The sequence below is a fragment of the Mirounga leonina genome, unplaced genomic scaffold (genome assembly GCF_011800145.1).
Source record: "Mirounga leonina isolate KUSES-001 unplaced genomic scaffold, KU_Mleo_1.0 Mir_197, whole genome shotgun sequence".
Lineage (NCBI taxonomy): Eukaryota > Metazoa > Chordata > Mammalia > Carnivora > Phocidae > Mirounga > Mirounga leonina.
In genome coordinates this window covers 6,654,179-6,674,698 of record NW_023270494.1, presented here as the reverse complement: position 1 = coordinate 6,674,698, position 20,520 = coordinate 6,654,179, and the positions used below count along the sequence as shown (strand labels likewise).

The 20,520-nt window shown below is 56.7% G+C and overlaps 1 protein-coding gene across 1 annotated transcript; it reads left to right on the top strand.

Moving 5' to 3' along the window:
- The first annotated feature begins 3,158 nt into the window (after nucleotides 1-3,158).
- On the top strand, nucleotides 3,159-6,372 carry GPR142 (G protein-coupled receptor 142). The gene is made up of 3 exons (XM_035026117.1): nucleotides 3,159-3,285; nucleotides 4,372-4,530; nucleotides 5,140-6,372. The coding sequence occupies exons 1-3, from the start codon at nucleotides 3,192-3,194 to the stop codon at nucleotides 6,009-6,011; spliced, it is 1,125 nt and encodes a 374-aa protein (XP_034882008.1). The 5' UTR covers nucleotides 3,159-3,191; the 3' UTR covers nucleotides 6,012-6,372.
- The last annotated feature ends 14,148 nt before the right edge of the window (nucleotides 6,373-20,520 follow it).

The following is a 20,520-nucleotide window of genomic DNA, read 5'->3' as shown; positions in this document are numbered from 1 at the left end:
CCAGGCACGAGCTCCATGCATTGATTTCTGCTGCTCTGGGCTGGCACAGACACACCACAGCTCCACCCCCTCTCCAGAGCTGCAGAGAGAGCAAGAATTGGGTCTGGCACCTGCCTCGTCCGGGTTGGCAGAGATGGAGCAATCCAGTGCAGCGGAAACCCCTCCCGGGTGCCCTGACCTTCACGCCTGGCTCCCCTCGTCCAGATCCACCATCCCTTGGCTGCCTGCCTGCCCTTCCCATGGACTGTACCACCTCCCCGGCCTGGACCAGCAAGACAGAGCCTCAGTGTGATGGGGTTCCTGGCCTCCGAGAGCACCCCTGTTTCCATGTGCAATGCTTTTCAGGAGGAGCGTTATCTGATGATAAAGAGACGTTGGTAAGAGAACCCACTTACTCAGAAACCCGGCTTTCCGTAAACTCTTTTCTTAACTCCAGCCTCCTTGGGGCTGTATCTGCTTTTCTAGAAGGTAGAGTCCATCTGTGTTGGAATCTCCCGTGCTCTACTTAGAAGCCAGGACACCAGTATTTTCTAAGCACGCTGGGTGATTGTCATGTACACACAAGCTAAGATTTACCCCCCGGAGTAAGATGGATGCCATTCCGAGTGTGCAGGGATCGGGAGGCCCCAGATGACCAAGAAGACTCGGAAGGGTCGCCTCTGAGAGGCCCCTCCTCCTACAATTGCTAACTTCGTTGTCCCTGAACCTCCTCTAACGATTTAGAAGCTGACTTTCCAGAAATAGGCATTCTCTTTTCTCGGTTTCTTAGTCTGAGAGTTGTTGGAGTGTGTGCGTGTGTGTGTGTGTGGTGTGTGTGTGTGTGTGCATGCACATACGTGCATGAGTGTCGTGTGCGAGAGTCTTGGAGCAGGAGAGAGAAAGGAGGGCATTTGCCCTGCACGGCCGTTGAGATAGAGGATCTGAGACACTCCATTTTATTTTGCCCTGTGGATCTGGAAGCTCCATCATTCCTTGAGAGCAAGTCTGATGAGCTCACAAGCTAGAACAATTCCCAGAGAGGAGTGCTACTTCCTGCCTGAGACAAAGAGTGTTTATAACCTAAGTGATTTGTCTGAGCTCTCACGGCAGCCAGGATTCAAATGCCACTTTTCTGCTTGACTTTCTTCCCATGACCCTACACTGGGTCCCTACATGGGAATCTATTTCAGACAGATATGATCCCCATTGGGCAAGGAATCTCTAGTGCTGTAAAAGCCACTGAAAATTCTTGCGGGCTTGGGGCAGGATGGTTTTCTGTATCTGCAGAATGGGTGATGAGACGCTGGATGGGGGTAATACCCACCCCAGAGCGGTGGGTCCCCAGACCCAGCCCTACCTAGAGTGTGGACTCCCTTAGATCTGTAACATCTCCCTTCCTGAGCTAGGGTGCCTTCAGACACTTAGATTGGGGAATAGGGGATCCTGAGTTTAGGTTCCAGGCCAGTGTACTCGGGGGTGGGGGCACACTAATAATAAACAAGAAGGAATCTTTCCCTGAAGGAAGTCACAGGCTACTGGAAGCTTCCGGAGAGCCAGGCTGCACCGTCACAGTGGCAGATCCACTCTCCTGCCCTGGCACCCGCTACCGTGATATCCACCCCCCACAGCAATGCCCCTCCCTATCTGAGTGTTCTGTCTGACCCACATCCCCTTCCTCCCTAAAGCCTGAGCTCACAGTGGCCTCTTCCTGCCTGTGCACCTGTTCTTTGGGGGAAGGTTGTGTGAGGGGGTGACAAGTGAACAGCTCTGGGGTTCAAATCCCCATGCCACAGGGTGGCTCTGTGGCCCTAGCCTGGTTGCTGAACTTCTCTGAGCTTCCGTCCCCTCTTGTGTGAAATGGAAGTCACCAGAGTTAGCTTATGGGGCTGCCTTGAGGGTGACAAGTGTAGGAACAAGAGTAAGAGCTCAGGAAATGTTGCCGGAGCCCCTCACACATGCTTGGTCTTTTCAACCTGACTGTAAGCAGCTCCTCGTTGCCCCATAGCCTCGTGGTGCAGGGAGGTGGTGTCCTCAGAAGCAGAATTATCTGTGCTTCTTGCATTCTCTGGGGCTGGGGTCCTGGAACACGGCCTGGGGGTCTGAGTGGGTCGTGCCTGTTCTGGTCCTGCTCTACCCACCCAGAGGACCTGGCCAAAGCCCGTGGACTCCCTGGAGGCCTGCAGGGTCAGAACACGGCCATCAGGGGGCAGCAAGTCCTCTGTGATAGCCCAGGTGGTTGTGAAGGTGGGAGTGGGGCTGAGGGTCCAGGTAGCCCCAGCCCCAGATGTGGGATCTATCTTAGGGAGCCCAGAAGCCAGCTCTGTTACATGCCCAGAGATGGGCATGGGAAGTGATTCCAGGCTGGACCTCGGCTCTCCTCCGGAGTCAGGCCACACGTTTGTCCCTGGTGCCCACTGTGGGCCACACTGGTCACGTCCCCAAGGGGGTGGGGGGAGCCAGTGGGCACAGATTCCAGTCTCTCCAGAGTGCCCACTGCACCTGCAGGTGTTTATCTGCCAGTGACTAATATTCCCGGGGGGATGGTCCATTTCACCAAGGCTAGGAAAACAACAGCTCGTGGGGCCCCTGGGTCTTGGATTCCCAGAGCTGCTGGTGGCCTGGTCAGGCTTGTCCGGGTGGTCACTGCCACCACTGCGCGCGGCTGCCTGCCTTCCACCCCCACAGCCCCCCGGGGAGCCTCCTTGTCCCACTGCCTGCCGCCGCTGCCTTTAAACCTGGCCCATGCGGCCTCCCTCTAGATGTGAGCCCTGCCCATGGCGGCCTCACCCCTGCCCTGCACTGGTTCCCCCCTACTCCCCTTATGCCCTCCTGTCTGACGCCACAGATGGGATCCTTCTGCCTTGTCCAGAAGTCCTCACCCTCAGGATGTAAATGCCCTGGCTGAGCCCAGGCCAGTCCCCAGAGTGCCCTGGAGCACAACGCAGCCTATCCAGAGCCCCAGTCCAGTCCCCTCCTCCAGGCCTCCCTCTCAGCCTGACCCCTGCCTGTGCAGCCTCGGGGGATCCTGGTTTGCTCCAGGCAGCATCCACTGTGGAGATTCATTCCCCTGAGCCTCGGCCCCACCCTTTCCTTCCTCCTCCTCCCTCCTCCCACCACCCCACCTCTCTGCACTGACCGGCTCAGTCTCGACCGGCTCAGTCTCAGTGCTGCGGGAAGAATCGTAGGGCAAACCACCCCTTGGAGAGCTGGTGATGCTGGGAGGGAGCTGCAGGGACTCCCAGAAAAGCCACGAGGTGACCTACGACTCAGGACCCAGGAGCATGACGCTTGAGGGGCGGGAGGCAGGTAAAATATCCAGAACAAGGTGGGAGGGGAGAGGACAGTGGCAGGCAGGTGAGGGACAGGCGAGGAATCTAGAAGTTTGAAGCTGATCACCAGTGAGAGGTGGGCGGGGAAACTAGGCTTAGCTGGGGTGGGGGAGGGGGGCGACATGCGGGCAGGGGGAGGGCAGGGATGACTGGGGGTGGGACTTGAGCAGGAAATCAAAAGCTGGACCCTGAAACCTAAAGATCTAAAGTGTGGGCTGAGGGGTGCCTGGGTGGCTCAGTTGCTAAGTGTCTGCCTTTAGCTCAGGTCATGGTCTCAGGGTCCTGGGATCGAGCCCTGCATCGGACTCCCTGAGCCTACTTCTCCCTCTCCCAGCCCCCGACCCCGCTTGTGTTCCCTCTCTCGCTGTGTCTCTCTCTCTGTCAAATAAATAAATAAAATCTTTAAAATAAATAAATAAATAAATAAATAAAGTGTGGGCTGAGAGGAGCAAGGACCAGCGTATGTGGTCACCTTACTTCTCTGGACTCAGTTTCCCCATCTGAAAACCAGGGCCATCCCAGCTCCAGTAGTGCTAACCTTAGAAAGAGGGCTGCTCTTTAGGGAAGAAGAGCAGGAAACCTAGTAGTGTCACCCTTTAGAGACGAGTTGGCTGCTGAGTAGAGCCGAGGGGCTTCTGTGAAGCACTGGGGGTGAGAATCACCCAGGCTGCTCGCTAAAAACACAGCTACCCAAGCCCCACTCGGGACCCCGGCTCAGACTGCCTGCGGCAAGGCCCAGGAATCTGCATGCTCAAATGGGCGCCCCCCGCCCCCCTGACTATGCCGTCCAGTCTGTTTCAGGGCCCTGCCTTCCAGGCAGAAGATGCACCTCGAGCAATGCAATGGAGAAATAGTGTCCATGGCAGCAAGAAATGCCACGGAGGACTTCTTCCCTTTAATGGGGGAGTCAGGGGTGGGGTGGGGTGGACCTGGCAATGGGGATTGCCATTTGCTGGGCCTGACCAGGGGATGTGCAGAGAATAGGGAGGAATAATGATCTCAGGGGCAGGGGCAGGCTGGAGAGAGACCTAAAACTCTAACCCGACCCTTGCTTCCTCCCTAGATGGCCCACCACGAGCGACCCTGATGCCCACAGCTAACGGCAGTGGGCCAAGCCAGGAGTTGGGAGGCCATTGGCCAGAAATCCCAGAGCGGTCCCCGTGTGTGGCTGGTGTCATCCCTGTCATCTACTACAGCATCCTGCTGGGCCTGGGGCTGCCTGGTGAGTGGGAAGCTGGGGTCTGGGAGTTGGGGATGGGCGGAAATGGGGATCCTCCTTCGATGGGTGCCTCTGAGACCCAGAATCTTAGACTCCAGGACACTCTTTGACTTTATAGGGTGATCTGGGTCACTGGGGAACAAAGCATCGTGGGGAGTAAAAGTGAGGGGCCAGGATTTGGGGTGCTCATGGCTAAAGCCAAGGTTTCACCAAAAGGGACAGCCCCCTCCACCCCCCTGGCTAGGCATGTAGGACTGCCTTCAGCTCGGTTGAAATCTTCCGCTACGGTCCACTGCTTCTGAGAGCAGCAGAGCTAGGGGACAGGTGGGGAAGTGGAGGCAGGAAAGGACAGATGGTGTCAGCCTTGGGGAATTACCCACCCCTGCCCGTGTGTAGGGCCTTGCCCCCGGGTGAAGTCAATGGCCTGTGGTGGATGGATGGACAGGGCAGGGCTGACCTGGTTAGTCTCCCTGATAAAGTGAGCTTTAAGAAGGGTGTGGAAAGAGGAAAAGAGAAGCCAGGGAGAGGAGAGGGATGAAGATAACACCTTGGAAACATAGTCGAAGCAGCCCTTCTAATGCCTCTGCCCTCTGTGACCTCTGTCGCCATCAGTCAACCTCCTGACCACAGTGGCCTTGACCCGGCTGGCCACCAGAACCAGGAAGCCGTCCTACTATTACCTTCTGGCTCTCACGGCCTCGGATATCGTCACCCAGGTGGTCATCGTGTTCGTGGGTTTCCTCCTGCAGGGGGCCATGCTGGCCCGGCAGGTGCCCCAGGCTGTGGTGCGCTCGGCTAACATCCTGGAGTTTGCCACCAACCATGCCTCAGTCTGGATTGCTGTCCTGCTCACGGTGGACCGCTACAGCGCCCTGTGCCACCCGCTGCGTCACCGGGCCGCCTCGTCCCCAGGCCGGACCCGCCGGGCCATCGCCACTGTCCTCGGTGCCGCCCTGTTGACGGGCATCCCCTTCTACTGGTGGCTGGATGTGTGGAGGGACGCGGACCCCCCCAGCATGCTGGACGAGGTCCTCAAGTGGGCTCACTGCTTCACGGTCTATTTTATCCCTTGTGGCGTCTTCCTGGTCACCAACTTGGCCATTGTCTGCCGGCTGCGGAGGAAGAGCCAGAGTGGGCTGCGGCCCCGGGTGGGCAAGAGTACAGCCATCCTCCTGGGCGTCACCACCCTCTTCGTCCTCCTTTGGGCACCCCGGATCTTTGTCATGCTCTACCACCTGTATGTGGCCCCCGTCCACCGCGACTGGAGGGTCCACCTGGCCTTGGACGTGGCCAACATGGCCGCCATGCTCAACACGGCAGTCAACTTTGGCCTCTACTGCTTTGTCAGCAAGACTTTCCGGGCCACCATCCGAGAGGTCGTCCACGATGCCCACCTGCCCTGCACGCTGGGGTCACGGCCAGAGGGTACGGTGGTGGACCCTGCGCTAAAGCCTCCAGGACTTCCCAGAGGGGCAGAACGGTAGAGGCAGGGCCCAGCCAGGGTGCTTGGGGGCGGCTCGGGGCCGGATTTACTGCTGCCTTTGTGGTGTGTCCGCAAGACTTTATCAACACCCTACTTCGCCATCTGAGGGTGGGGCGGGGAAGGCTCCTTCCTGTGGGGGCGGCTCCCCAGGTGCGGGGGCGTCCAATTTATCCAACTCTCACATTAGCTTCACCAGCAGTTCCGACTTCCTGGCCCAAGGAGAGGGCTCTGCCAGGCACAGGCTAATAAAGTCAGCTGCTCCAGGCATTCCTCTGTGGGGGACATTTCACCTGGCACGTTATGAAGGCTGGATTAACGTGGGTTGGATGAATGAATGAAAGGCAAGATGGATGGGTGGACGGAGGGATAGGAATAATCTCCAGCCACCACCCCGCCCCCACTCCCCCAGAGCCTACCTCTCACTCCCTGAGTCATCACTTCTCTGGCTTCCAGTGGCAAGGCCAGGATGAAAGGAAGCCATCAGTAGGATCTCAGGTATATTCGAGCGAGGCTGGGGGAAGCCATGAGTAAGGGGAGGGGGGCTTCTTGGGAAAAGGGGTGATCTTAAAGCAGATTAGGTGTCCCAGCCCTGGGGAGACCACCCCTTGAGTCTCAAGCATCCTGCTACCATTCCAGTTAACTCCCTGCCCTGAGGCCAGAACAGGTTCAGGGACCCAGAATAGCCCTAGGGTTTTCATTGTTGCAGCTGAGGAGATAGGAAATGCCTCTCAGCCCTGGAGGGGGGGATGGGAAGGGAGGACTCAGCCCACTCCACTTGGGGGAGGGCCTCTTACTGCACCACAGGAAGGAAGGCCCAGCAGATCAGGTCCCCGGGGCTCTGCCCAGCCCCTCCCAGCCTCTCCTGGGCCCCTCTCTCCGCCAGGGTGCCAGCCCAGAGGAGCAGCTGGGAGAGATTAGCAGATGGACCTCCCACCTGCTCTGGGCTTTGGGTAAACACATTAGTCGCTGCCGCTTTCTGCTTCCCAGTCAGTCAGGCTGAGCTGACCTTTCCCCCTGACTGGGAGGTTCAGGCTGGGGCCCACCAGCACCCAACCCTTTAGTGGGATGGCCTAGCAGAAAGAGCCAAAAATGCACGGGGCACACCGTCAGTGCAAAATAAATGCTTGGCTTTCCTCTTCTCCCCAGAACGGGGGTGTCCAGGAGGGGACTTTCAGCCATACCCAAAAGGAGAAAAGGCAGGCCCTCCATCCTTTATCCGTAATTCTAAAGAGCTCTGAAAACCAAAACATTTGTCCCAGGTTTGCCATGGTCACATTTAGTGGCAAAACCTGACCTGACCTGAGGCAGGACGAGGGAGCGTGGACACAGTGGTTCCCTGCCGACTCTCTGCGGGTGTGGCTGCTGGAACCAAGATCGAGCGTGTGGGACAGGCCACGCGTGACCCTTCTCTGTTCTGAAAAGTTCTGAATTCTGGGACCCATCTGGTCCCAAGTTCAGAGAGAGGAAGGGGGACCCCCAGGCACCACCACTGCTGGTGGTGCGGGGTCCAGGCTGACCCTGAGTGTGCCGGGGGCACGGAGCGTCCCCCCATGTGCACACGGATGCGCCCGTGGGCAGGAGTGGATGCGCCAGGGCTTCCCTACCTTGCTTAAGGAGGAGGGCATGCAAGGACAGGTATCCCGGGGAAGAGCAGGCCCTATAGGTTGGGGCAATGCTTCCCAGCCCACTGGAGGGGCCAAGTCTGCCCTACAGAGGGAGGCACTGGGAAGAAAGTTGCCTTTCTGATGCAGAACCAAATGGAACACCATGGAGGAGAGACCTTCTTCCTACTCTAAGAAACCTCCGAGAGCCCTCCAGTATCAGAAAAGAGCATTGTCGTGGAAGGCGGTACCTGGCCAGTGGGCTGTACTCGAGAAGACCCATTCACTCACCAGTTCCTGAGCACTGGCGAAACCAAGAACTTCCAGAAACAGGTGGGGAGGCTCTGTGGAGGCAGATAGGGCTTTGTACAGGTAGGGGCGTGGAACCGCCAGAACCAGGGTGTTAATATGAATGTGACCTCACGCAGACCCACAGGCTGGAGCGACATCAGTTTTTCCAAACAACCCTGTGTCCTGAGTATAGTCACCATTTTACACCGGGGACATGGGAGCCCAGAGAGGTGACATGCTGAGCACATGGCCTTCCGCTGGTGAGGAGTGAGTCTGCCGGTTCCTGCTCCGGATCCTGCTCCTCTGAGTGCCTCTCAGGGGCTCTCAGGGGCAGCAGATTGGGGGAAGGGCCGCTTCGGGGATGCTTTGTGTCACTTACAACTTTTTGGTCCTGGACTTACTAGATTCGGAAACCACGATCATAGTTTCCCAGTAAGATGGATTGAGCAACAGTTCATTTTTTTTTATTATTATGTTATGTTAATCACCATACATTACATCATTAGTTTTTGATGTAGTGTTCCATGGAGCAACAGTTCATTTAAAAGTCTTTGTAAACTTGGGGCGCCTGGGTGGCTCAGTCGTTAAGCATCTGCCTTCGGCTCAGGTCATGATCCCAGGGTCCTGGGATCGAGCCCCGCATCGCATCGAGCCCCGCATCGCATCGAGCCCCGCATCGCATCGAGCCCCGCATCGCATCGAGCCCCGCATCGCATCGAGCCCCGCATCGCATCGAGCCCTGCATCGAGCTCCCTGCTCAGTGGGAGGCCTGCTTCTCCCTCTCCCTCTCCCACTCCCCCTGCTTATTTATGTTCCCTCTCTCACTGTGTCTCTCTCTGTCAAATAAATAAATAAAAATCTTTAAAAAAAAAAAGTCTCTGTACTTTAACAAAATGAAGAGCTCATCGCTTTGATAAGCAGATCACTGACGTGCAAAGTATTATTAAAACTGCTCCTGCAGCTGCCTTCGCGCATTTTTATTGTTAACTCTCAAGGGCTTCGGGAAGGAGGCCAAGACCACAGTGGCGTGGCTCACCCTTCTCTCCTTGGCCAGCCCATCTGCAGAGTCTACTAGGGATGGTCTCAGTTCCACACTGAGCGTAGTTTTTAGTTCAGAAGAGTTTTCCTTATGTTCCGACTCCTGATTGGGATGCTGGCCCCCCTTTTCCCTTGTGCTCGGGCAGGAAAGCAGATGTGCTGTTGGCCAGGCTTCCCGGGTCCCCTCTGTCCAGTCCACCGTCCCCAGAGCGTCTCCAGTTGGGGCTCAGAGGCTTGCCCGGCTTTCCAGCGTTGCCCACGCTTCCCTGCTTCCTGCAGCCACGTCCTGCGTTCTCCCAAGTGGGGGTCAGCACTCGGGACTTCCAGAGCGTGCTCACTGCCCCCCACCCCCCGCCCCGGCCCTGGTGCTGGCTCTGCTGGTTTACTTCCAGCTCCATCCAGCTTTCCCCTTGAGGGGCTCCACTGCTCTTTCCCCTTTTTCTTTTTGTCCACAAAAAGGGACACACGGGTTGGGTAAAAGGGGCCCAAGGCTGTCCTCGTCCTGCTGGGGTGGGGAGTGGGAGCGGGCAAGATGGGGACAAGGGGAAAGGCTTCTAGGAGGACCTGCTGTTTTCAGCAACCACGCTGGGGAGGGGTCCGTCCCCCACCCACCCTGAGCAGGACTTACTGAATTAAACATTGAGCCCTTTGGTCAGCCAGATGATAGATGTGGTGGCAGGGACAATGGGACGGTCTTTGACATGGGAGTCTTGGGGCTCTTGGCCTTCCCCACGCCCACCTCCTTTGTCAACGTGAAGCTGGAGCTCTTCAGAGGGTCTTGGGGCCCACCCCCTCCTTTTGCCTGTGGCTATGGGCTCAGACAGCAGGGGGCGCTGCAGGACTGGCAGCACAGAAACCGACTGGCAGGGCTTTAAGCCAGATTTGTAGAAAGATCCAAGATACTGCAGAGAGTGTGCTTGCCCTGGGGCCCCCAGCCAGCCTGGGGAGTGGCTGGGTGGGAGGGATCAGCCATTCTCCCTGTCACTCTCCTCCACCCTGAAGCCGAGCCAGCTGCCACGTTGGGGTTGGTGAGCCCAGAGGGCCCACTGGTCACTGCAGTTTTCCCAGATCATTCTGGTGGTTGGAATGGTTTCCTGTGCGTGTCACTGTGTAAAGGGCCCTTTCATTGGCCTCCTCCCTCCACCCATGGCAGGGTCCAGCCAGCCCCTCCCACTGGCCTCCCAGTCAGGGGAACTGCCTTCCCCACGGTGGGGAGCTTGCCCCGCGATCAGTGCCTCTGGGGTCCCCACTCACCCCACCCTAGTCCAGCTCCACCTGGCCCCACCCCCTGGCCAGAGGGTCCTGGCCATGGCAGCCACTTTGGCATCCAAGGGAGTTTGAGCCTTGGCAGCGGCCCCACATGACAAGGATGGAGGGAAAGGGGCCGGGGAGGTGTGGAAGGAGGGAGACTGCCAAACCCCGCAGTGAGTCATGAGCAGAGGTGGGACCCAGGGAGGTTCCATCCCTGCCTGGAACCTTCCCTGGAGCCCACTGAGTTCCTCCTTCTGATCACAAAGCAGGAGGGAGTGTCTTTTGCCCGCCCCACCCCTGCCAGCCCTACTGACCTCACCAGCCTGCAGCCCCCCATTCCTAGCTAGGACGGCCTGGGGGGCCTCTGGGAGCATGGGTAGCAGGCCTAGGCTGGGGCTGCCATGCTGGGGCGCTCGCCCATCATTTAGGGAAGAAGGGAAGGTGGAGGCTGATCCAGGGCCAGCCAGCCATGAGACTCCCACCGCCTCCTGTTGGAGGCTCCTCCCAGGCCTCCACACCTCTGTCCAAGTAGCCTGGAAAGGGGACCCCCCCCCCCCGCTGGCCCCTGCCCGGAAGAAGGTAGGCCGCTTGCCTGGCAGTCCCTCACCTTCTCTGTAAAAGGAGAGCTGAGTGGGTTAGAGCTTGACTTAGGCCCAGGCCACCATGAGGTTTGAGCAAGGGAGCCCCACCTGCCCTCCTACTGGGCAGGAGTGTTGCTGGGGGCCAGGGGCATGAGGGCACAGCTGGCCTCTTACCCACAGGTTCCCCCCTCCAACGCCCCGGAGTCCTGACCCCAAGACCCCATCCCTCTGGCCTGCTGTGAGGGGCCGGTCCACCTGCCCTCCAGCTCAGCCTGGGCAGAGGCTCCTTGGACACCACCCCTCGCCCCGGCTGCCCTCTGGTGGCTGCTGGAGGTGAAAGAGTTAACTGGTCTGTGGTGTTTCCTTCCCGGACTCGCCTAGATGTATATTTAGCAGGCCCAGCTAGAGCTAGGAATGCCAAAATGCCCTGGCACGGCAGCCGCTGATTCGCCACAATACCCCTCGGAGGCTGGGGGGAGGGCAGTGCGGTGGGAGGAGGGGGGCGGGCGCCATGGGGGTGGGATGGTGGAAGGGGAGAGGGACCACTGGATGACGGGGGCAGGGATGTGCGAGTGGGCTTGGAAGGAAAGCTGTGGTCTCACGGGGCATCCAGGCCCAGGTGGAGAGAAAGGGAGGGTGTTGCTCTTTTTCTGTGGGAGAAGGACCCAGGTGACCCAGTCTCCCAGGGACGTGGGAGGGTTGCTGGAGAACAGGTCTGGGATCAGAGGGCTTCCCGGTGAGGGGTGATGGGACAGGGCTGCTGGGAGAGCTCCTTCGACCACCTGCTGAAATGGCCCAGGCCTGGGGAAGTGGGAACTGAGTATCTGCCCCAGGGTATATCCTGGTTTGGGTGCCCCTCCCCACTCCCACCCCCACCCCACCCCCACCCCGCCCCGGCTGGCTGGAGGTGGCCAGAGGCGGCCAGAGGCGAGACAGCTGGTGAGCGCCTTGCTGGGTGCTGCACTGTCACTCTGGGACGTGCAGACATGGCGGGGCTGGGGCGGAAGAGTGGTTCTAAGGGTTCCCTCCCAGTGGGGCATCCCCTGCCAGCAGAGGATGGGCTCTCACTTTGCCGGAGTGAACAGCAGGCTCGAAAAGATCCAGGGATTGCCTGCCACCAAGACATGCCAGTTGTTACTGGTTTTAGTCTGTCTTGGTTCTCCTGACCAGGGGGTAGCACCCGTCTAGAATTTTCTGTGTCACAAACTCTCATGGAGGCAACGAACCAAACCCCTTCCCCAGAGTGCCCTCTCTACAGACAATGAAGATAGCTAACGCTTCTCTGACACCAGTGCACTGCATGACCTTGGGAAAGTCATTTCCAACCCCAGGGTGTGGAGGTTGGACTAGGTGGGGCCTGTGGTCACGTCCACGGGCAAGCTCCTCAGCCCCAGATGTGGCACCTTGTAGAAAAGGTAGCATCTTCTCAGCCTTTCCCACATCCCAGGCACCAGGCTGAGTGTTTTGTATGCACCATCTCATAGAATCCTTACACTAACACCACCAGGCAGGAATTGCTATGTCCATTTTACAGATGGACATACTGAGAGTCAAAGAGGTTAAGTCATTTGCCCAAAGAACACACAACTGGGTGGGGAGAGGCAGGGCTCGGATCCAGGCCTATTTATCTCTGGGCTCTGTACATCTAACCATTGTGCAAGGCTTGGGGAGATGCTGGAGTTGGCAGAGAGCCCAGATCCAGAAGGGGTGTGCAAAGGGAAGTCTCATGTCCAAGTACACGTGAGCACATGCCCCTTTATTCTAACTCTTGGAGTCAGGTGAAAACAGTGACTAGTTTGTAAAGTAGATGTAAAGTTGGAAAGATGGGCTCGTCCCGGCGTGAAAGGCCTCTCTGTGTGGCAGGCTGAGCTTCTGAAGGTTCTTAGGATTGTGTTCTAGAAAGATCCTACTGGCGGCACTATGGAGAATGGATCAAAGCTGGAAACTGGAGACCCTTGAGACCGGTGGCTAGTCCAGGCGAGAGAGGGTGAGGCCAGGATGGAGGGGCCCAGATGCTCCTGCAGGGTCTGCTGAGTTTGGAGGAGACCTGGGGACAGAAGGAGGAAATGCTCTCCCTGCCATGGCCCCTGGAGCACTGCTGGGGAGAGAGAAGTTTCCACCACTACCTGAACTGACCTACTGACCATGCTGTGCCTGTGAGAACTTAGCCCAGGTCCAGGCATTCAGAAATGTTCCTCCAGACGTTGGACATGTACCCAGAGGGAGTCTGAAGGCAAGGGGTAGTTGGGGATGGGCCCAGAAAGCCACCTGCCTCGGGGGGTCCTTGGTAGCCGGGCCTCACTCCCCACATCTCCTACTTGCTCATTTTGCCAACGCGGCACTTCTAGTGCCAAGGACACTGGGGACTGTCCTTATGGTGCTTACGTGGCTGCATGTGAGGAGAACGGGCCTGGAGGAAGCTGTCCCAAATACCACCCCATCAGAGCTCAGAGCAGCGGCCTGGAGCAAGTTCAGACGGTGAGGTCAAGAGGCTTGAGCTGCTTCCCTTCTTGGAACACCTACCTCTGGTCCTCCCCGGGAGCCTTCCTACCTGCAATCTTTCCACCTTACATTTCTAGAAGTCCTGGGCTCTTAACCAACTCCCATGTCCCCTAACTTCTTTGACTCCAGTATAGGAATAAATGAGAGCCACCCAAAGGAGAACCAGCAAAGGCTAGTGCTTCGGAGCTTGCTCCGAGGAGTCAGCCACATCACCCGTGTTTGACAGGGACTCGAGGGGGACGGGGAGCAGGAAAGCTTATAGTGGAACAAATGGAAGAGCTCGGTTGTGCCCTGACAGGAGGCTAGGGACCAGGGCCAGCCAGCTGCAGGGGGGCGGCTAACTAGGCAAGGGGCATCCTACATGATTGAGTGGTTGGGTGCAGATTTGGTTTCCTCTGGTTGGTCCTAAGCAGGAACAAGAATTAGGGAAGCTGTCACTCATTAATCGCATCCGGGCCACTTGGGGCCAATTGTTATGGGGTTATTGTTTGGCTACTGGGGGACCAGTTGCTAGAGATAGCGGTCTGATGCCCTGCATGTCTGAATCACAGCTAGCAGGCCGGCTTCCTGGGCCGCTTCCTACAAACCATGATTGGATTCCTGAGCTGGTTGCTGCAGGATTGTGGGTCACAGTTCTATTTTTATAGATGGTCTGGCCATTGTCCATCTGTAGATTCAGTCTGTCACCAACAACCTGTGTGTATCAGCCCAGTTTTTCAGGCACGCACACCAGAAATTGGAAAGGTTAGTTGACAGCTCGGTTGCAGAGCCAGTAAGTTTCAGAACTTGGACAAGAACCCACTGGTTTTGTGCACAACCTTTTCCTTCCCGTCTTCTGCAGGCAAGCTTCCTGCCACCAGCTCCAACCCTAATACTTTGCGCACGCTCTCCATAAATATTTATTAAATGAGTGAATACTCATTTTTATGATGTCAGTGAGGAGATCAGCTAGAAATGCAAAAACTGAGATTGGGGGTGTCCCGGCCGTTGAGGCACCTGCACTTAGAACTGCTGAGTTCCAGGCTCTCTCCCCTCTGATATCCTGCGAGCATCGTGCACTCCGGAGTTGAAAGTTAAAACCACAGTCTGAGACCTGTGGGTTCCTGCCAGTTGGGCCGGAAGGGAACCAGCCTCTAGGATGCAAGAGCAGTCTGCCTCCGGGTCTGTCCACCCCACCGCCCGTTCCGCTGTTAATAATCAAAGTATTGGGGATTCTGGTCCATCTCACTGATTGACAGGAGCAGCCAATGGCGGAGGAGGCTATTTCCTCCCAGAAGCTGGCCTGGGAGTGAGGCCAGGTAGGGGGACCGGAGCCTCAGGCCCTGTGGATGGCAGAAGTCTAAAGTGACCCCATGATCTCCATCCCTGTCCTCAAGAGTTACTCCTTGATTATTGTAGAGGCCACTTTTAGGCAACAAGCTTGAGCCCTGGAAAGTTGAACAAGGCAAAAGGGCCCACAGTGACCACTGAGCTGATGCAAACAGGCTCATTAAAGCCATAGGTCCTAACTGACCCATGGGCTACTTACAACCAGGCACAGTCCCTAAGTTACCAAAAAAGGGAAAATTCCATCTGAGCCCATACTCCCTCACTCCACCCTGTAACTATAGCCCCTCACCACCACCTCGTGGCAGACAGTCTCTCCTTTGCTGTCTTGCCCTCTGTGCCCTTGCTGTGTATTCAATAAAATTCTCTTTTGTTCTGCTTTGGGGGGATTCTTTCACCAGCCATGCCACTGGCCCCCACCCCATTGGGACGCCCCACAATTATTTTAAGTAGCACAGTGAAAGGGATTTTCCACACAGGGAAAACCACATGGCCGGGGAAGGGCAGCGGTCTGAGAGGTCAGGTGACCTGGAGGGTGGGGGTCAGACATCCTGAGAGGTCAGGAGACTGGTGTGTATCCTGTACTAGTCCCAGAGCCCCGGGCCTCTGCAAGCCCCAGTTTCTATATCTGCAAAGTGAGTTGTTGGCCCAAGTAATCTAACCCTACCTATTGTGATCTGGATTCTTTTAAGCCCAAGAGAGGCCAGGATTAAGGCTGACTCCCCTGGGTTATGCTGGTGGGGTGGGTCGAGGTGGCTCCTTGGTTCCTTGGAAAGAAGCAGAAGAAATCACTTCTGAATGTGGCCACTGTGTCTGTGGGCCCCCTCCTCCCCTCCAGCCTCAGGTCCTCTCTCACCTCGAGTAGATGGGCCACACCTATGAAGGAAAGAGATTTGGGGTGAGCAACAGGTGTGGTTGTTAATTTTTCCAAGGGCTTGGTTCTGCCTTTCGAGATCTGTGTGCGCACACACACACACACACGCACACACACACGAGGAGTGTGGTCACAACCTGACAGAGACTTCTCAGTCCCTCAATAGACCTGCTCACTTCACACAGGCTGTGCATCGGGAGGCTGAGCCCAGGCCAGGGGCGGGGACTGACCCCTCGCTGCCCCCCACCACGGCCCTGGCGCCCCGACTCTGGCTCACTAGCTGCGGGAGGGGGCAGCAGGCAGAGGCCCTCCACACAGCCTGTAGACGTTTCAGGGGCTCTGCATCTGGCCTCTGCCTTCTCTCTCCTTTTTTTCTTTCTGAAGGGTGTCCAACAGAGGGGCTTGGTCCCTGAAAAGCTAAGGAAAGAGGCAGGCATCGTGTGGCTTGGGCAGGAGGAGAGAGAGAAAACAAGCAGAGGTTTGAGGATGCAAAGGGGAGGGAGTCTGGGAGAAAAGGGAGAAGCATCCCATGCAGAAGCCACAGGGGACCGGAGGGGACAAGAGGAGAAAACGTGAAGAGAGACGGGGCTTGAAGACAAAAGTCCCTTTGCCACAGCTGCTGGGTGCCAGATCAGACCGGACATCATTCTGACAGACTCCACTGTGGAGTGTTGGTGCTCATGGGGAGGAGGGCCTGGTCCACCCGCCTGTCCCCTCTCCAGAGGGTCCCCTGGCCTCCCTCTTCCAGGCTCAGGTTCAAGCCTCCTCCCTTGTAGCCAGAGCCTTCTTTCTGGGGACAGTCCTGACCCTGTCACTGCACAAAGCCCTCCAGTGGCTTCCCAGGACCCCAGGATGACCTCCGGACTCCTCCATCGGCCAGCCCTCCGGTCTTGGCTCCTAGCCTCTCACCCCTTCCTCTCCCCACCCCCACCCACACCCAGGGGCCCCAGCCAAGCAGTTGGCCTGCTCCAGTTGACTGTGGGACTCCCAGCAGTTACCCAGTATGGGACACATGGGCACCACGATCCATGCTTCTGTGAATGCACGCTGGGTGCGTGAATGATAACCATCTGGCCAATCGGATACTTTCAGCTTTGAAGTTCCGCATAGGGCAGACGTCACATCCGGCCACACCAGTGAGCATCCTGGGGAGCTAATCCTGTCCAGCGGGCTGTGCAGTCGATCCCAGCCCCATGGAATCGGGAGGGCTCCCAGGGCCCTCTACCACCCACACCCCTTGTTGCCCGCAGAGAACCCTGCCGCCATGCTTCCTGCTGCCTTCCATGGGGCTCCAGGAGAAAGGAAAGGCTGCAAGGCCCGGCAGCTGGCCTCACACGGAGCTCTGGGTTAAGCCATTGGACTGGACTACCAAAAAGAGGGGCTTTCGTCAAGTCCTCCAGGCCCCAGCACTTGCCAACAAGGGGGGAGACCAGGGTCCAGTCAGGTGGGGCCAAGACACCAGCTCCTAGGTGGGAAGGAAAGGGGGCCACACAAAGGGTCTTTCTGCTCCTGGCCCCAGGAGACAGGCCTTCAGCTAAGAAAATATTTTTAGTGGTTTTTGCTGCAGACCCCTACACTCCTGAATAGCTGGAAAGGAGCAGGCCCCAGGTGGGGGGAGAGGCGGCTCCCCACCTGTCTTTGCTACAAGGAAAAGGCATCAAAAGGACCTAGACACGTGTCACAGAAAGTGCTGGGAGCATGACAAGGGCAGAGCCTCAGGGAAGCTGGGAGCCAACAGACAGGCCAGAGGCAGGGCAAGGAGGGGAGGCGGTGGTGCCAGGCTGGGAGGCAGCAACAAGAGGCCCAGGGGGCAGGACCTCCCAATTCCAATCCCCCCTGCCCTCCCCGGTGGCAGGCCATCGGTGGGGGACAAACCGGGAGCTGCTTCTCCAGGCCAGACACCATCTGGGTGGCCAGGAAGTGGGCCAGGGAATGCCAGGGAGCTGCCAAGTCCTGAAGTCACTGTGCCCAGGCCTGCCCTTCCCTGAGGGGGTATGAGTGAGGGTTGAGGCAAGAGGGTGGGGAGGCTGGAGAACTACGGGGCTCTCTTCAGGGCATGAGACCTGAGTGCGGGGGGCAGGGGTGTGGGGGAGGCAAGTCAAGGCCATTAGCTGCGAGCTCCCTGATAACAGGGCCTGCCTTTATTTCTCTCAGTGCAGAGTGCTCTGTGTAGCATTGAGCTTCTCCTTAGGAGGGCCCAGTCTCCATGAGGCTTTGAGGAAAATGAACTGGTAGGGGCGGTGGGGGGGTGGGCAGCATTCCTCTGTTCTTAGACCTCCCTTGTATAGGTTAAGGGTGGTGGCCAGGCCTGTTGGCCAACCTGCCGTGGCTGGGTGGAACCAGGTGGGGCAGCTTTTTGACCAGAAGACAAAGTCTCTTTAGCTCCAAAGGATACCACTCTAGGTCCTAGATGCAAAGTCTCAGGTCCTGTGGAAGGCAGAATTCTAAGATGTCCCCATGACCTCCTTCCCTGGGTTTTGCTCCCATGGTTATATCACATTATACGGCAAAAAGGGATTTGCAGTGGAATTAAGGTTACTAATCAGTTGACCTTCAAATAGGGGCCTGACTTAATCACATGAACCCTTTAAAAGCAAAGTCTCCAGTGGCAAAAGAAAAGTCAGGATTCCAAGCATGGGAAGGATTCGATGCACCGTCACTGGTTTTGAAGATGGGGGCTCTGCATGGAAGGGATTTCAGAACCACCTCTAGGAACTGAGAAAGACAGCCCCCCCCCCCCAGCCAAGAGCCAGCAAGACAACGGGGACCTCAGTCCTGCAACCCCAGGAAACTGGTTCTGCTCAGAACCTAAATGACCCTGGGAGCAGATTATTCCCCAGAGCCTCCAGTGAGAGCTCAACTTGGCCAATACCTTGATTTTGGCTTTGAGACCCTAAGCGGAGACCCAGTCGAGCCCACCCCAGACTTCTGACCTACAAAACTATGAGCTAATAAATGGGTGTTGTTAAGCCTCTAAGTTTGTGGTGATTTGTTACTGAGCAATAGAGAGCAAATACAGGGTCCAGCACAGTGACGGCTCTAAGTTGTATAGGCTGACCCCAGGCGAGAAAGCAAGGGCAGCATTCTGATTTCACCCCCAATGCTGGGGTTCAGCCTCATCCTGCACTCTGGCTGTGCCCCTCCTCCACACACAAGCATCCAAATCTTTGTCCACGTAGCCTCTGCCAGAGGCCCTAGTTCCAATCGGTGGACGAGGAAGTTTGGACACAAACTATTTATAGATAGACCAATTGCAGGGGAATAGCACAACTTCTTAGGCCTAATCATCCAGGTTTCTTAGAAGTTTGCTTCTCCGCTAACTCTCTCCTGTATTTCCACCCCATTCTGATGCTGTTGGATCTTCTAGTCCTTGGCAAAAGCAAAATCTCTTCTAGCAAGTTATTGAAGCAGGATTCCCTAATTTAAGACCCAGACTATCCTTCCAGATAGTTCCTTAAATAAGTTCCAGAATGAATTGCTCTCTCTCAGTCACATGATCTAACTGCATTGATTTTGTCCCCTGGCAGAGATGGTTAGAGGCCACTGAAATCCCTGCTCCCCTTGTAGTTGTCATTAAAGGGCAGAAACTACATTTCCCAGCTGCTCTTGCAACTAGGTGTGGTCATGTGAGTCATTCCCACCAATAGGATATGAGCAGAAGAGCTGTGTGTCACTTCTGAGCCAAGGCCACAGGAAGCAGAAACAGATGTGCCTCCGCCATACTTCCCTTCCTCCTCTGTCCACTGGTTGTAGACACCAGTGAGCCCCTGGGGAATGCAGAGCACCCAGATGGAAAGAGCCTGGGTTCCTGGATCACTACATGGAGGAAAGTCCCTGGCCTATCTGGAACACCTGCCTTGAGGGGCCCCTGGGTGGCTCAGTCGATTAAGTGTCTGCCTTCGGCTCACGTCGTGATCTTGGAGTCCTGGGATCAAGCCCTGCGTCGGGCTCCCTGTGCAGCGGGGAGTCTGCTTCTCCCTCTCCCTCTGCCCCTCCCCCCTACTCGTCTCTCTCTCTCTCAGATAAATAAATAAAATCTTTAAAAAAAAAAAGAATACCTGCCTTGGTGTGTTATATGAATAAGAAATACATTTTTAAGGTATTTGAGTCATTATACCATTATACATAATTTGAACCATTATATATAACTTGAATGATTGTTACATATTTTGGGGTCGGTTACTGATTCTTAGCCTACACTTTACAAAGCACATACATCCCTCTGCTTGGCCCTCGACCCGAATCAAGTAGCACAAGGTGCTGACTAACCTGGATGAAAGCCTCTAAATATCTCAGTATTTCACTTTCCTTGGCTGGCGCCCACCCCTGCCTTGGTTCACAGTCGGCTTGCTCCAGAGCCTGGCTGACTCAGCTGGCCTGGGCCACCATCCATCTGCTGTCAGTGAGGGCCTGGCTCACAGAAAAATGCACATTTATTCCCCCAAACATAGGGTTCTTATTTTTCAGCAAAGGAGGTGCAGCAATAAATTTGGAGAAGCAAAACTGTTGTTGAGCACATGGCTGCTGGTAACTTTGGGACACCGCCAGGGAGCACACGTCCTCAGTCCTCAGGCTCTGAGCAAGAGCCTCTAGTGGTGGGGGAAGAGGGAGAGGGAGGTACTGGAGAGGGGAGGTGACAATTCTCTCAGAAAGCAATTAAGCATTTCTTGGCACCCTTGGGGACAACCTCAACTTTTGTGCATTTCCCCCTGGGAGGCTGGGGAGGGGGTGGGGATGAGGAGGAGAGCACCTGTAGCTACAATTCTTGAAAGTTCTGCCTTGTGCAGTGGTTCAGACTCGAAGAAGCTCACTGCAGGAAGGCAGCCGCCCCAGACCCGGCCCCCCTCCCCGCCCCCTGCCCAGGGATGCTCCCTCCCGCACCAGCAGCGGGTATACAGAGCAGCTCCAGGGGGATCCGGGAATGGACCAGGAGTGGGGTCCAAGATACAAGGGGGCCCCCTTTCTTGGTCCAGTGCTGAAGAGCAGCTCTGGATCATCAGCCCCAGCAGAGCAGACAGGCCGGGCTGCGGACAGGGATGTGGCTTA